Source organism: Geotrypetes seraphini, chromosome 7 (assembly GCF_902459505.1).
Source record: "Geotrypetes seraphini chromosome 7, aGeoSer1.1, whole genome shotgun sequence".
Classification (NCBI taxonomy): Eukaryota; Metazoa; Chordata; class Amphibia; order Gymnophiona; family Dermophiidae; genus Geotrypetes; species Geotrypetes seraphini.
In genome coordinates, this window is record NC_047090.1 from 71,861,434 (window position 1) to 71,877,928 (window position 16,495).

Here is a 16,495-nt window from a genome sequence, read left to right on the forward strand (position 1 = left end):
GAGAAAACAAGGGTAGCTACTAACCTAGTATGTTTGAAGAGCAAGCATCCAAGAGAAGGACTTCCATGAGAAACAGGGAGTTGAAACATGAGTTCAGAAACAGCCTACTACAGAAAACTACTGGATTGCAAGGATTTGTAGTTCAAGGGCACAATTTCATTAAAGGTACAGGCAATGCTTAGCATATACAAAACAACAAGCAACTTGCCTCCATATACAGTATATGGGGGCAGAATGCTGCATGTAAAATTTAGGCGCAGATCCAATGCCTACATTTACATGGATAAATATAAATTAAATCCAATTAATATTGATAATTGCTTGTTAAGAAGCCAAGTATCACTGCTAATTGGCTTGTTATTCAATTAAGTTTCATCTGCAAATAAGGTTACCATTTGTCCAGGAAAACTCAGACATTTCCTCTTTTTAGAGGACTGCCCCCTAGTGCTGCCCAATTCACAATTCAAATTAGTTCATTGATTCAGTTTGGCTGAATCGATTTGAATCGTTTTGCTTTTGGGGGAAAAACTGGACTCACTAATTCAGGCCTATTCTTGGGATTTCCTTCTGCCGGAATCCTTCCTTCTGATGTAATTCCTGTTTTGCAAGAACTGAGAAGGCTAAGAAGTTAGTGGAGTGGGATGCTGTGCTATGCTGCACTACATTCTCTGCTGCCACTGTTGGATCATGGGGGGCACTGCCGCTATTGGACTCATGCAAGTGGGGGTTGCTGCATCCCACCTCTGCTGCTGATGGACCCAGGGGGAGCTGGAAGTTGGAGGAAAAGAAAAGAGGATGCTGGACCCACAGGGGGGCAATTTGACTTGCTGAGGCTGGAGCTGGTGGGAAGGGAAGAGAGAGAGGGTGCTGGCCATATGGGGTGGGGGCTTGAGGGAAGGGAAGAGAGAGAGGATGCTGGTGTAGGGGGTGGCTATGGTGTGTGTGGGGGTGGTGGCTGAAGAAAAGGGAACAGAGAGTGCTGGCCGTATGGTGTGGGGTACTGGAGGAAAGGAAGAAGTGAGAGGATGCTGGTCACATGGGGAGAGGGAGTGCTGGGGGGGGTAAGGGAGAGAGACATTAGACTGGGGCTGGACCTGGAGGGGAAGGGAGAGATAGTGCTGGACCCTTGGGGGGGGGGTGCAAGACCTGCAGGGAAGAGGAGAAAGAACGGAAGGTACAGAGATGGAAAATTGATGGTGAGCATGAAAAAAGAAGTAAATTTCAAATGGGCCAGAGATCCTGGTGAGAGAAGACAAATTAGAAACCATAGCCTGGGACCAACATGATTTGAATAATAAAATGACCAGATAACTAAACTAAACTAAACTAAACCTTAGGTTTGTATACCACACCATCTCCAGAAGCGTAGAGCTCGGCACGGTTTAAGGTAGAAAAAATCATTTTATTTTCTATTTTGTGATTATAATACATCAGATTTGAAATATGTATCTTGCCAAAGCTGGTGTTAGATAGAAAGTGCAAGATAGGACCTAACAGTGTTTGTTTTGTTTACACTTGATAGCGCCAGCATGGGGTTAGAGAAGGCAAAGGGGTGGGGGTGGGGGTGAAGAGGCTGTAAAATAAACCTGGAAGCTAATTTTAAAGCTTTATTTTAAAAAGCATACCAAATCGTATTGAATTGAAAAATCGATTCAATTGGAAAAATCAAATCAAGTGATCGGATAGTTTTTTTTAAAATTGTAGGAGTTTGTCCAGGTTTGACAAGGTCAGCTTACACAGAATCCAGTGGCTCTCACCCTCTTACCTCCTTGGCGCTGGAATTCAATTTTCTTTGGGATGCCGGCAGCTCAGTAAGGTGAGCCTGCTGCTGTTGGCCTGCTCCAGAAGCTGTCTCTCTGCAGGTTCCTCCTAAATGAGAACAGGAAGTTACTGCAGGGAGGTGGCTTCCGGGGCAGGCCAATGGCAGCAAGTTCAACCAAAGAACATTGAATTCCAGTGCCAAGGAGATAAGACGGGGAGAGCCACTAGATTCTGTCTAAACTGGCCCTGCCAAACTAGCTTCTGGGGGGTGAGGCCAGAGTGAAGGCAGGATGGGTAGAGGTGGGGCGGGGCGGGGCCATGTGTCTTCTCTTTTCATTTCACAAATATATTAAACCTATCCGCAAATTGGGTGCAACACTCACATTTGTACACACAAATCAAAGTGCCATTTATAGAATTAAGGGGACGGGGCTCACCAAATGGACGATAAGAAAAACAGATAGATGATGTAGCAATTGGAGGAAGGTAGATTCTTCATTGCTTCACCACATCTGTTTGACACCAAAACACCTCTATGCATCAATGAATTTAATCACCCCATCCAGCCCACCATAAAGATACTAGGCGTAACTCTAGACCAATGCCTAACCATGAAAGACCAGGTGGACTCCTTGATTAGAAAGGGTTTCTTCACTCTCTGGAAACTCAGATCCATTAAGGCTTATTTCGATACGTCGGCATTCAGAACCCTGGCCCAATCCCTCGTACTAAGTCAACTTGACTACTGTAACATCGCTTACTTAGCCATTTCCCAAAAAAATATGCGACGTTTACAACTAATGCAAAATGCAGCGGTCAGACTAATCTTCGGACTAAAGAAATTCGATCATGTATCACCCTACTACTGGCAGTTACATTGGCTACCGATGGAAGCACGCATAAAAGTTTAATTCGCCTGCTTCTGCTTTAAAGCGCTAAACGGACTTGCCCCTAAATACATAACTGATCTTTTCTCGTTCTCTGCCAACAGACACAAGAGAAGCTCTCATTCCTACTTCGTTTCCCCCCCCAGTTAGAGATTGTAAACTGAAAAAACACCTTCTTTCACATCAAGCAACATTGTGGGGTAAAGATCTAGATCAACTGCTTTCGCCCACTACTTATGAGGAATTCAGAAAACGTCTAAAAACTCAACTGTTCTTAAAGTATCTAGCCAACTGACCCACTCATCTTCTTTCTCCTCCATAGTGTTTCCTCTGTCCTGTTAATCTCTTTCTCCTCAACAACGCATTTTCGGTCCTATTAGCTCTCCTCTTCTCCCCTCTTAAATTCAATCAATTTGGACCTCGCTTAATCTATTGTAAACCGCATAGAACTTAACGGTATTGTGGTATATAAACTGTTGTTATTATTATTATTAGATCAGATCACTGCACAATGTCAGATCTACAAGAAAATGATATATACAGTGGGTACTATCATGTAGTCCAGAAATCTAGACCAAGTTTTAAAAAGTGCAGAAATCAAAGGACAATATCAAATACATTAACAAGCTGAAGGACCAGCAGAATGCAAAAGAGTTTTGAATGCTCACGACAAAACAATTCAAAGCTTTAGCAGATAAATATTCAGACAGCAAACCAGATGTTGAAAATATATGGAAAGTGTTAAAAGAATTAGATGACATCTGTCTGGATACACTCGGCCAGGCCAGAAAGAAGAGTGAATAAGTGAACAAAAAAAATAAATCATTCATTAGCTACATAACAAGAAGTCTCTGAAAAACAAACACGTTATATTATAGCAGTACAATCAGCACGATAAAGAAGTTTAAAAAAGGTGCGAGATGAGATTAGAGAAAATGGGCTGAAGAAAATGCTCATATAGCAGGCGATGCAGCACAGTAAGAGACTTGAAAACAGTGTACGCATAATCAATCAGTTAACAGGAACAGAAGGAAGTACTACCTGCTAAAAATAAAGGTGGCAAAAGTCATTACAGATGAAAAAGTCTTACATTGGGGAACACATTTTAAGGAAATACTAAACTGTTCAAAGCCTGAAAAAGCATTAGATCAGCCATTACTGAAATATCAACAGGCTTCCAAGTTTATTATGATTTTACTACTCTGCCCCTTGGAGAACCCTTCAGGGTGGCTTAGTCTAAATTACAGTAAGATACATACAGTGAGTACAAAAGTCATAGTTAGACATAGCGAGCATGTACACAAGTAGGTCAATGGGATGAAGCGAGGGGGGAGAAACATATGGGGGAGGGTCAATTTTCCTTGGTGCCCTTTGCACTATATATTGAAGAAGGAATTAATATGTGTCTGCAAAGAGGAATGTTTTCAGCTCTGCCTTGAACTTATCAATAGAGGTTAATGATCGTAACGATGGTGGTAATCAATTCCACAGCTTTGGGCCATTGACTGCAAAGATAGCATCCCTAACATGTTCATGGACTATTTCCCTGAGGGATGGAACAGTGGGGAGTTGTTTATCAGCTGATCTTGGGTTCCTGGTGGGTGTGTATGGAGTCAACTGACGTGCTAGGTATAGCGGTTCTTCTGCAATTAGAACCCTGAAGGTTATTAGGAGCAGTTTGTATGTGATACGATGTCTGACTGGGAGCCAATGGACACCAGGCTGTTCACAATGGACAAGATAAAGTCATCAAAGAAACAGATAGTCCATAATCAGAACATATGTAGGGGTATAGGCCACTGCCTATAGAGATATATTACGGAGTCTGGCTTGACAACCTTCTGCAGGTTATGCTTCAGACAGTAAGTTCTAATCCAGTGTGAACTTTAGCCTGGATTTGCTCAACAGCATGAAGCTGTTTTTGCTCTACTCAGCTGATGCCATTATTGTATAACCACTGTGCCCTGAACTTCTTGTGCAACGATAAGCACCTCTGGTTGACTTACCCCAAACAATGTGTTGCCTGGATCTGAGGACTTTCTTGAATTCCAAGAACTACATCATCCATGATGCAGAATTGACATTTTTAGGATCTCTGAGGTCAGAACTATATAGAAGAAGCATTTCTGAAGACCAAAAACTATCTGGTAACCTTAGCATATCTGAGCTGTGACTGTCAACTGCCTATCAACTAACAAATCTCCACTAGACTCCTCTTCACTGCTGAAAGCAATCCAGGGCTCTTCCTACCAGCGACACATCCTCTGTCCTATAGTGACATTGTGGGAAAAGAAATTCATCAGATTGTATAATCCAGGTCTGTTACTGATGTTGGATAATAAGTAGGTGGTCCAATTTCTGGACCTAGGGAGTGCTTGCATGTTCTCTGATTCATCTTCTGCTAAGAGTTTTGGGGTATTATTTCTTTATGAGCTACCTAGCATTTGTACACTAGCCTCACATTCTAACTATCTCCATTTTAAGTTAGGCTTTATTTATTTGCTTGAAATAAATCAGCTTTTATTTTTATAATGATTGTAAGTATTGTACAGGAGCTGCAGAACTCAGACTTGTATGGCCAAAAGGAAGTAATAAGTAAATAATTCTAGAGTGCGCACCATTATCTAATCTTTAATCCCTTTTATACAGTATATATTAGGAGACACATAGCGGTACCTGAGATCTTTTATGTGACATTCACTGCAGTGCCCCCCTAAGCTGTGTGTACAGAATATTATGTGTATATGTGTACATCCTGCTTATATCTTTATGAAGGTGTGTACAAAATTGTACATAATATTGTACAAAAGGCATTATCACCTCCTTTTTTCCTACTGGTCATTTCTCTTCCTATGCACCCAAGCATCGTTCTGTTTTTCATCATTGACTTCCCTATATGTTTGGCTTCCTTAAGATCATCATAAACATTTTAATTTATTTTTTTATATAAAAATATTTTATATTATTCCTATCTACAAATCTAGACTGCTTACAAGGTTATATGCACAATAAAATAAACTTACAACAATTAACAAAGCATCTTTCAAAGTAAATATTTAATTTCAGACCTAAAATGTGAAAAAAGCTTGTTAAAATAACAAAGTTTTTAGCTATTCTTGAAAAATAAGCAACAATTCACTACAACACAAAGCCGATGGTAAAGAATTTCATAATAATGGACCCACAACCATGAACAGTGAATTCCTGCACATAGATCTTCAAAATGGCTGCAAGAAATACAATCACACCCAAGCCGTGCTCCTCTTTCATGCACAAAAGTTTGTCAACCTTTAACTGGACCATTCCTTTGGATTTTTGTGACCCAAATGCATGGCACTGCATTTAGCATTAAATCTTAATTGCCAAATTCCAGACCATTCTTTTAAAACCTAAAGTATTGCTAACAGTATTTAACTTGCTAATCTCAATATTAAAAAGCTTTCCCTCCCCCTTTAGATACACATCACACTTAATCATAGCATACTGTATGATAATAAAGCAATATACAATACATAGACAATCTTCATTTGTCTTTTGCCATTTACGGGACCTAGACCTTAAAAATGTGTCTGGCAATTCCCTTGGTTCCCTGATCTACACCTGTTTTTTGCCATTTGTAGGACACAGACCAGTTACTGCAAGATAATGCATGACATAAGTTTGCAGTCTGCTAGGACTTTGAATTTGATCAGTAAAACATAATTATAGACAAGGCAAATTTGCATGTAAAGCTGGAAAAAACATTAATAGTTGTGATATTGGAAGACAGTATTCATTAGAGATGCACACAGAAATTTTACCTGCAATTAGAATGTTTTTAGAAACCATGGTACAATATTGAACAATTCCTGAAAACATCCTACCTTGCTTTTGGGAGGAGGGCTGTTTGTATTCCTGTCTGCATGGATGCTGGTAGGGGATATGGCAGCGCTAAAATTACCCTGGGATATACCAGAAAATTTGGTTCCTGGAGAAACTTGTACTGCAGCAAGCTGGGCAGCATACAACTGCTGTAAAGAAAATAATAATAATTATTATAAAATATAATTATTATAAAATATAATAAAATAATATTATTAATATTAATAATTATTAATATATATTATATTAATATATATTATATTATATTATATTATAATTATTATATTATATTATATTATTATATTATATTATTATATATATATTATATTATATTATTATATATATATTATATTATATTATTATTATATATTATATTATTATATATATTATATATTATATATATAATACAGTGGTGCCTCACACAACAAACTTAATTCGTTCCAGGAGCAAGTTTGTTATGCGAAAAGTTCGTTATGTGAAACGCGTTTTCCCATAACAATACATGTTAAAAAAAATAATTCGTTCTGCAGCATAAAATATGCTAAGATGACATAAAAAAAGATAAATTGTCAAAATGGTGAAATGGTGGTCTTGCTGAGGCCAAACTCTTTGACGAGGTCACACTGTTTTACCCCACCATTCACTCCTTCTAATTATTTCCCGTTTCATTTCAACAGAAATCACCTTCCTGCTTTTTTTAGAAGCCATGATATATAAAAAATATTGAGTTTATCTTAAAAGGACGACTGTATACAGTGAGAGAGGGCAGTTAAGCGCAGTGACTAACGACTGCCTGCAGTGCCTGCGCGGAAGGATGCAATACATCGGCAGCTCGGGCGACTTCGTTGTGTGAAACGAAGTTCGTTGTGTGAAACGAAGTTCGTTGTGTGAATCAAGACATGAAGTTCGTTGTGTGCAGCGTTTGTTGTGCGAGGCGTTCGTTATGCGAGGCACCACTGTATATATATTATATATATATATATATATAATATATATATATATAATATATATAATATATATATAATATAATATATACATTATATATATATATTATATATATATAATATATATAAAATATAATATATAATATATATATAATATAATATATATATATATATATATATATTATATATATTATATTATATATTATATTATTATATATATATTATATTATATATTATTATATTAATATATATTATAATAATTAATATATATTAATATATAATATTATTATATTATATATAATAATAATATTATTACTAATATATAAAATATAATATTATAAAATATAATTATTATAAAATAATTTTATAATAAATAATAATAATAATTATTATTTATTTATATGCCACCATACCGGGGAGGTTCTAAGCGGCTCACAGCAATGAAAAAAACAATACATACATTTCAATAAAAAATCTTAATAAAATGCAGCAAAAAAGGCAATACATTACTTTTCAATAAAATTGATCAGAATAGAAAGTACGGACATTTCAGTAAATTGGTCAAAATGGAAGTGCAGACCATGCAGGTATGAAACGTAGGAATAAAATGCAACATGGTTGAAATGAAAAGAAAAAGACAAAAACATTACAATATCAGCCTATTACATAATTGAATCTTTAGTAATTTCCTAAAATCTAAGTAAGAAGAAGCTTCTAACATCATTTTTCCGAGCCATATGTTCATTTTAGCGGCCTGAAAAGAAAAAGTTTTCTCGAGGAACCTCTTATAACGGCAAGATTTTATGGAAGGATAAGTAAATAACTGCGCTCTCTGTGTATTTTTATTAGAATGACTCCAAGAAAAATGAAAAAGAAGATAACCTGTTGACAGACCAAATGCTACTTTGTAACAGATAGGAAAAAGACAGAAACCTTATCAGTAGATTAGTAAATACCTTCAATATTCAGTCTACAATGGTCAGCATTATTTTAAACACTGGCTGCTGCAGATTTTCAGTACCCATATATCTGGATACAGCTGGCATTAAATATCTGAGTGGAACTTGACTAGCACTCCTTATTTGGGTACCAGTGATATTCAGACCAGCATAGGAGCCAACATTTCAAAATGATTGGGGGGGGGGCACTAAACCCAGTGGAAATTACCCCTTCCTAGACATGGGCAAGAGAGTTTGCTTAAGAGTGAGGTTGCTCATGCACCTACAGCACTGGCTCCTATGCAAACCAGTAAGTTAGCAGAAAAGGTAAGGAGAGTCTTTGTACTGTTCTTCCTAGATCAGGGGTAGGGAACTTCAGTCCTCGAGAGCCATATTCCAGTCGGGTTTTCAGGATTTCCCCAATGAATATGCATGAGATCTATTTGCATGCGTTGCTTTCAATGCATATTCATTGGGAAAATCCTGATAACCCGACTGGAATATGGCTCTCGAGGATCGGAGTTCCCTACCCCTGTCCTAGATAGATACCCAGATAATAGACTGAATATTGCCACTAACCAGGTAAATGCCAAATCTGCTCAGTGATTGAAATGTGTCAGTTTTGAGAATTTACATCTGTTGTCTACATTTTGCACTATCTCTCTGGGGTAGTATTGCATTCAGAGTCTGGCATCTTAGGGTTTTGTGTATATATATTAGTACTTTTAGTTTGTGGTCCTGTCTTTGCATAGGGGTTTTCTGTGTTCTGCATGTGTGACCAAGGCCAGGTGTTATGGTAGGAATGTTGAGAAGCATACAGTGTGCTTTGTGTAGTTAAGATTATAATGTGTGTATATATGAAAAATGAATGGAAACAATGATATTACAATTAGTACTATTATGGGGATGGGGTCTGGGACTTAACCCCTGTAAATTTTCCCACACAAATAGAAGGAAATAATTTTTCACTCACTGAATAGCTTATCTCTGGAAGTCGTTGCCAGAGAATGTGGAATTAAAAATTGGTTTGGATAAATTCCATGAGGAAGTTTCAAGTTTATTAGTTTTTTTTATATACCGCCTATCCAGGTTATCTAAGTGGTTTTTACAGTCAGGTACTCAAGAATTTTCCCTATCTGTCCCGGTGGGCTCACAATCTATCTTATGTACCTGGGGCTATGGAGGACTGAGTGACTTGCCCAGGGTCACAAGGAGCAGCGCAAGATTTGAACCCACAACCCCAGGGTGCTGAAGCTGTAGCTCCAACCACTGCGCCACACATCCTTAGTCTGCTATTGAGCCATTGCTTGTCCCGGGATCAGAATGTTGCTACTATTCGGGTTTCTGCCAGGTACTGTGACCCAGATTGGCCACTGTTGGAAACAAGATACTGGGCAAGATGGACCATTGGTCTGACTCTGTAGGGCTATTATTATGTTCTTATGTTTTTATCCAGAGGTCTCGTGCCAGTCGTGCTGCTTCAGCTGATGGCTTCTTATGCTTTCCTGTCAGGAGCAATGTCTCCAAATGGGTTAGTTTTGTGTATCACAGACACTAAGCACAGTAGGGTTGTCAAAAAACCCTAAAGTTGGAAAAATGTGTGAATTGAAATTTTTCCCATGAATTTGATTCTGCTTGATCAGAAAATAATTATTAAAATGTTTTAAAGCCCATCCAGGGGGCGCTAAAAGCCACTGATTACATAAAATTCTGTTTTTCTTCAAATTTGCTATTATTTTTTTTGCTTAATGGGGCAAATTTCTTGGCACTTTAGCTATAACTTTTATATTTTCACACTCAGCAAAGATACATCAATAAAAAGACATTTTATGCAAAAAAAAAATCTAGCAGTATTTTATTAAATGAACCATCACTGTCTGCAGTTTATTGTGGAAAATAACTGAAATTTATCATATATGCTACTAGCTAAACACATACACTTTGTAGTCATCTACCAATGGCTTTCCAAATACTCAAGCATTTAATGTCTTCTTGAGATAGGATAAAGCCTACATTGCTGTTCAACTCCTTGCAACAAGGCCCCATGCTGCACTGGGTCTGTGGTGATGCCAGTGGCAAAGTCAGTTATCAGTTTAACACCTCACTCAGCTATGTCATTAACCACCTTCACTGTGTTGACAAACTGTTCAGCAGTATGAAGTTTAGATCTTCAGGTCGTGCATTGCCTTTGCCAACCATTAATTGGTAATACCAAGAGTATGAAATTCTTTCACATATATCTAATCTCAGATTTACACTAATTTTTTAGCCCGCTACATTAACGGGTGCTAGAACAGATGTGTAGACTTAGGTATGTATGTATTTATGTATGTATGTCTTTCTTTCTTTCTTTCTCTCTCCCTGGCTCCCTGTCTGTCTGCCCTTCTTTCTTTCTGTCTCTCCCCCCTGTCAAGCAGCACTCCTTCCCTGCTCCCCCTGTCCAGCAGTAGTCTTTGTCCTTTCCTTTTAGCGCCCCCCTGTCCAGCAGCACCCCTTCCCTGCTCCCCCTGTCCAGCAGTAGTCCTTCTTCCTTCCTTTTAGCTCCCCTGTCCAGCAGTACCGTAGCCCTTATCCCTTCCTTTTAGCTCCCCCATCCAGCAGAATCCCTTCCCTGCTCCCTGTCCAGCAGTAACCCTTCCCTGCTTCCTCCTGTCCAGCAGCACCCCTTCCCTGCTCCCCCTGTCCAGCAGTAGCCCTACTCCCTTCCTTTTACCTCCTCCTGTCCAGCAGTACCCCTTCCCTGCTCCCTCTGTCCAGCAGTAGCCCTTCTCCCTTCCTTTTACCTTCCTCCTGTCCAGGAGCACCCCTTCCTTGCTCCTCCTGTCCAGCAGTAGCCTTTCTCCCTTTCTTTTACCTCCCCCCTGTCCAGTAGTACCCCTTCTCCCTTCCCTGCTCCCCATGTCCAGCATCTGCTAGTCCGGGCAGCTTCGGGGCTTTTGCTAGGCCAGCCCACCTCGCATTATCGAAGTGGGCCGGCCTAGCAAATGCCGCACGACTGCTTGATGAAACCGCGCCTTCTGCCGCTGCTGGTCCAGGGATGAGAAGAAGAGGCGTACCGGCAGTGGCAGCGTAGTCAAAAGGCAGAAAGTCAGCCTGTGTCGGAGATCGGGGCAGGAAATCAGCTAAGGCAGGCACTGCGCATGCATGGTACAGAGTCACGGATCATGGATGCACAGAGTTTGAAGTGTGCATGTGCGCTAAGTGTTTTATTATAGCAGATGTTTAATCTACGTCCATAACATAATAATAGTATTATCACCTGTTCAGTGTGTAGCAGGATAAAAATATCATGTACCATGGGAGTAAGGGGTATGGTACATGTACTTCCTATTCTGCTATTTCTGCTATTTCTCACACAAACTTCTACCCTACACCGCCAAGAGCCCATTTCGAGAGAAGAGAGGAGAGGACCAATGGTTTCGACTGAAGATCCTGGAAAGTTGAAGAGACTTGCACATTCCAATTGCCATACCCAACTCATTGGTATGGAAAACCAGGGTGCCTACAGGCTGAAAAGAAAGATCGTACTTGCCCTTGGAGGGGGTCAGCTCATGGGTCAGATATACAGCGAAGCATGTTAATTCTGCCATGATCCAGTGTCCATGTACCAGAACTGCCAGAAATTCTTGGCATGTTTGAGACAAGAGACTGAAACAGCAGCGGTGAACCATTTAGCTTTACTTCAAGGGACCCACCACCCAGGTTCCCCTCATCTAGTGGAGCAATGACAGAGCAGGAACCAGCCACCACCAGAGTCAACTGGTATGAGGCCATTATTGTGGCTGAAACTTTACCGCTTCCAGAAAGCCTTACCAGAATTACCCTGAGAGAACGGGGGGTACCCACCAGTAGCAAACCTGCAGTAAGAAATAAGGGGCATGGGAGAGGACTCTCAGGAGTGAAAGAAGAGTTCCAATATCTACCCAGCTTGGCGTCCGAGAACAGCTCGGACTCATTGAGGTCTGGCTTTTTCACCATGTTGGACTCTGTCAGTGCAGTCTGGTCGTCACCTGAGAGTGAGGCTTTTGTGTCTTCGTGCAGTGCGGATATTACTGTACATCATTTTCATCTGAACAACCTTGGTCCCATCAATCATGTAAAGCTCTACTGGTGCCAAATCACTGCAGATCACAGGTACACTTTTGGTTACCCACCCAGTAGTTCCAGGTTAATATGCCTAGGGTGCCCCAAGGATTTGTCGTCAAGATTGCCCAGGAAGCAAGACTAAACAGTACTGCACCTAAAGGGGATTTGGGTTCAGGGTTACTGTTTACTGTAGGTATTATCTGCATTTTGTATGTAGAAAAATTGCTGATATACCATCTATGTGAAGAAGAAGAAGAAGAAGAGAATGCACATTTTGGGGCTGATTCTATAAATGGGCATTCTGATTGTAGGCAGTGGTAGGCATTCTACTGCCGTCTGGAAGCCAATCATGATGCACATTTTTAGAAAAAACCCAGGTGACAAAGGTCACCTACTTTGTAGGATTCTGTCACGGCTCTATAGGGATGAATAGGGACATTTATACTCACCAAAGACTGGGTGTTGGTGTGGTTTTGCCCAGAAGTTACCTTGGGTGAGTTTAAGTAGCCCTACATGTTTCCCTAGAGCCATGACAGACACCTGAAATGTAGGCCTGCAAAATGCTGGCCATTTCAATCCTAAAATTAGATGCCACTGCCGGCTCAGTTGATCGCAAAAAGGGAATCCCTGATCAGTTGAGCTGGCAGGACTCCCCAGAACTGCAGCTTCAGGGAGTTCTGATGGCTCAGCTGATTGGGGAGGAAATACCCCTGTTGAGATCAGCTGAGCTGGCTGTGGCAGAGAACCCTCCCGACACCCACATTTGTGATCAGCAGGAGGGATGCCCACTCCATCCTGCCTAACTCCTCCAACTCTCCCACCCCCCATATCCATTCAGCAGGAGGGATGCCCACTCCCACCTGCTGCCAGGTCCCCTGAACCCCCGAACTTCTGACACCCCAACATGCCACTCTGACACCCCCAAACCTCCAATATCCCACCTGACACCCCATCACTCCACCCAACACCTCAACATCCCACCCAACACCCCCCAAACCCCCGTACCTTTGAAGAAGACTGGCAAAAGGGATGCCCACTACCTCCTACCAGCAGGACCGCCTCTTCTAAAATGGTAGGCCTTCCCATTCCCAGTGCATCCTGGGATGCACTGGGGAGGGGGTCTAAGAACCTGAGAGGCCCAGATACCTAAGGACCTAAGACTCCAATTAGGACTGCTGGATGTGTGACAGTTTGGATTTGAATTCTCTGCACCTAGAAGAGGTGTGTGCAGGCAGGCTGGCCCCTGTGAAACTGCAAGGCTCCCTTTTCAAGGTAGGTTGGGAGCTTCTGGAAGCTCAGCACTGTAAGAGATGAAGCCATCTCTTGGACTCCCTGGAGGGTGGTCTTAGGAAAATGACCTCACACCAGAAGAGATTTAAGACCTGTACTTGGACGGCAACATTGTCTTTTGGTCCTTCTCCCACCAACCGACCAGTACATATGGATTATTGGATCTGAATCCTTCCAACAAGGATGATTTTATAACGTCTGAAAATCTTTACCACAAGGATATATTGTATATAGTTTGGTTTGTTGCTAAAGAAACTTTTTCAGTGTTCAAGAGAGTACCTCTTATTCACTGAAAGAAGTAAAGTTGAAGTTTGGACTTTAAAAACCTGGTGTGGTCCACATTACTTACAGGAGTGAAAGGAGTGTCTGGTGCTTGCTTGCTGTGAGCCTCTAGCTCAGGGGTGCCCACACTTTTTTGGTTTGTGAGCTACTTTTAAAATGACCAAGTCATAATGATCTACCAACAATAAAATTTAAATAAACACAAAGCACACTGTACGCAGATAAAATATTAATTATCATTTATATTTGTGGGGATTTTCCAAAGAGGTCAAGGCAGATGACTTTAAAATATGCAATGTCACCTCAGTGACAACTATACAAAAATAGACAAATATACCCCCTCCCCTTTTACTAAAAGGCTTTTTAGCACAGGGAGCTGCACTGAATGTCCCACGCTGCTCCCAACGCTCATAAGCTCCCTCCACTAAAAACCACTATCGCGGTTTAATAAAAGGGAGCCATAGTGCAAAATATAGATAGCAGATATAAATTCGTACACATTTTGATCACTAAATTTAAAATAAAATCATTTTTCCTATCTTTCTGTCTGGTGATTTCATGAGTCTCTGGTTGTACTTCCTTCTTCTGACTGTAAATCCAATATTTCTTTCTTTCTGCTTCTCCTCCAGACCTCATTCTATTCCCCAACCAACATCTCTCTCTGTGTCTCCATGAGTCCAACTTTTTCTTCCTCTCTCCTTGCCCCTCCCCTTTCTTTGTTTTCTCTCTCTCTCTCTCTCTCTCCCTGCCCCCTTTCTTTCTTTCTCTCCCTGCTCTCTTTCTTACTTTCTCTCTCCCTGTCCCCCTTTCTTTCTTTCCTTCTGTCTTTCTCTCTCCCTGCCCCCCCAACCACTGCCACAGATTTCTTTCTGCTTCCCTGACACCAGGCCAGGCACATACAAGCACTGGGCCCACAAGCCTTTCCCCCCAATGTCAATTCTGACATCGGAGAGGAAGTTCCGGGTCAGCCAGGCAGCGATTGGCTGGCCTGGAACTTCCTCTCCGATATCAGAATTGATGGGGGGGGGGGGGAAGGCTGTGGGCCTTGTACTTGTATGCGCCGTACCTTGCCTGGCATTGCGTAAACAGGGAGAACAGAATGCAAAGGCAACGCGAGTCTATCACAGAGCCTGGGATGGGCTCCGTGATCGAATCGCGTTGCCTTTGCGATCTACTGGTCAATCGCGATCGACCTTTTGGGCACCCTTGCTCTAGCTGATAAGTTGGTCCCAGCTCTGGTCCTAACAAATAAAAATAACTTTGCATGCCCCTTGCCAGCATCCAGGCAAAAAAAGGAATTACAAGAGCAAAATAAGCTGATTTTAAGAGAGAAAATGGATTTTGGTGGTGCTTATGTTCATTGGCTTTGAGCAACCCCAGAATAGACCTAAAAAACTATACAAAAAATATTTTGTGATCAAGCACATATAAATTCATGGGAAACGCTTCAATTAGTAAAGTTTGTCCAATTTTAAGTTTTTGTGGACAATCCTAAAGCACAGTCCTGCTAACAAACTATCAGCTATGCAATTGGTATATTTGCGACTGGGTGGTAGGTAGCTGGTAACTTATGATTATTTTTAGAAGGGGATTTAGGGCTCCTTTAACTAAGGTGCACTAACATTTTTAGCACTCGCAACATTGCCACGCGTGCTAACACTGCGCCACCCACCAAAAACTAACGCTAGCTCAATGGTGGTGTTTGCATCTAGCGCGTGCTAAAACTGCTAGTGCTACCTATAATCAATGGAAAAGTACCAGAACAAAAGGATTTCTCTATGAATTTTTTTAGCCATACTACAAAGAAATGAGGCACTCTTTTCAACAAATAGATAGGATAACAGTACAATGAACAGTGACATTTACTAAATCTTCTTAATAATATGTTAACATCTGATAGTTGTACTTCAGCAAAATTATTCCAAGTTCTACCTGCTGGAATTTCATTCAGTAGAACTAATTCATTAGCAGGCTCATCAAAAGATCTTAATTTCATGACCTTATCTTCAAAATAGTACATCAACTCTCTCTGTCAGTTTGATTAGTCACTTTGTCAGTTTGTGTTATCTCCTTCATTATATCTAACAGTCTTCTCATGTCTAAGGCTTTGACATCTATTTATGCAGAATAATATAACCATTTAGTAACAGTTAGCCTATATTTATATATGTTAAATTTATCTCTCCACTTTTGTTTATGGTTAAAGTTCCTGATTCATGCAATATTTTTCCCAGTTGCTGCATTGTCTTTTTAGCATCTGCAGTTCATCATTTAACCAGTGATTAGGTCTTTTGTTAGTCAAAAGACATATTTTACTTGGGGCTGTCCCATCTAATACTGTCTTAACTGTCTGATTCCAAGATATCATATTAGGACTTTCCACATTATCATTTAGCAGGAATACAGACATGCCAGAACTTTGTTGGTTCATTTTGTCCCCCCTTTT

General features: G+C 40.6%; 1 protein-coding gene across 1 annotated transcript in view; it reads right to left on the minus strand.

Annotated features, from left to right (window-relative positions):
• SOX5 (SRY-box transcription factor 5) overlaps positions 1-16,495 on the minus strand; it is an 845,257-nt gene that overhangs the window by 131,765 nt on the left and 696,997 nt on the right. Inside the window, 1 exon segment of the mRNA XM_033953468.1 lies at positions 6,512-6,658. Coding sequence (XP_033809359.1) covers positions 6,512-6,658 — 147 coding nt within the window.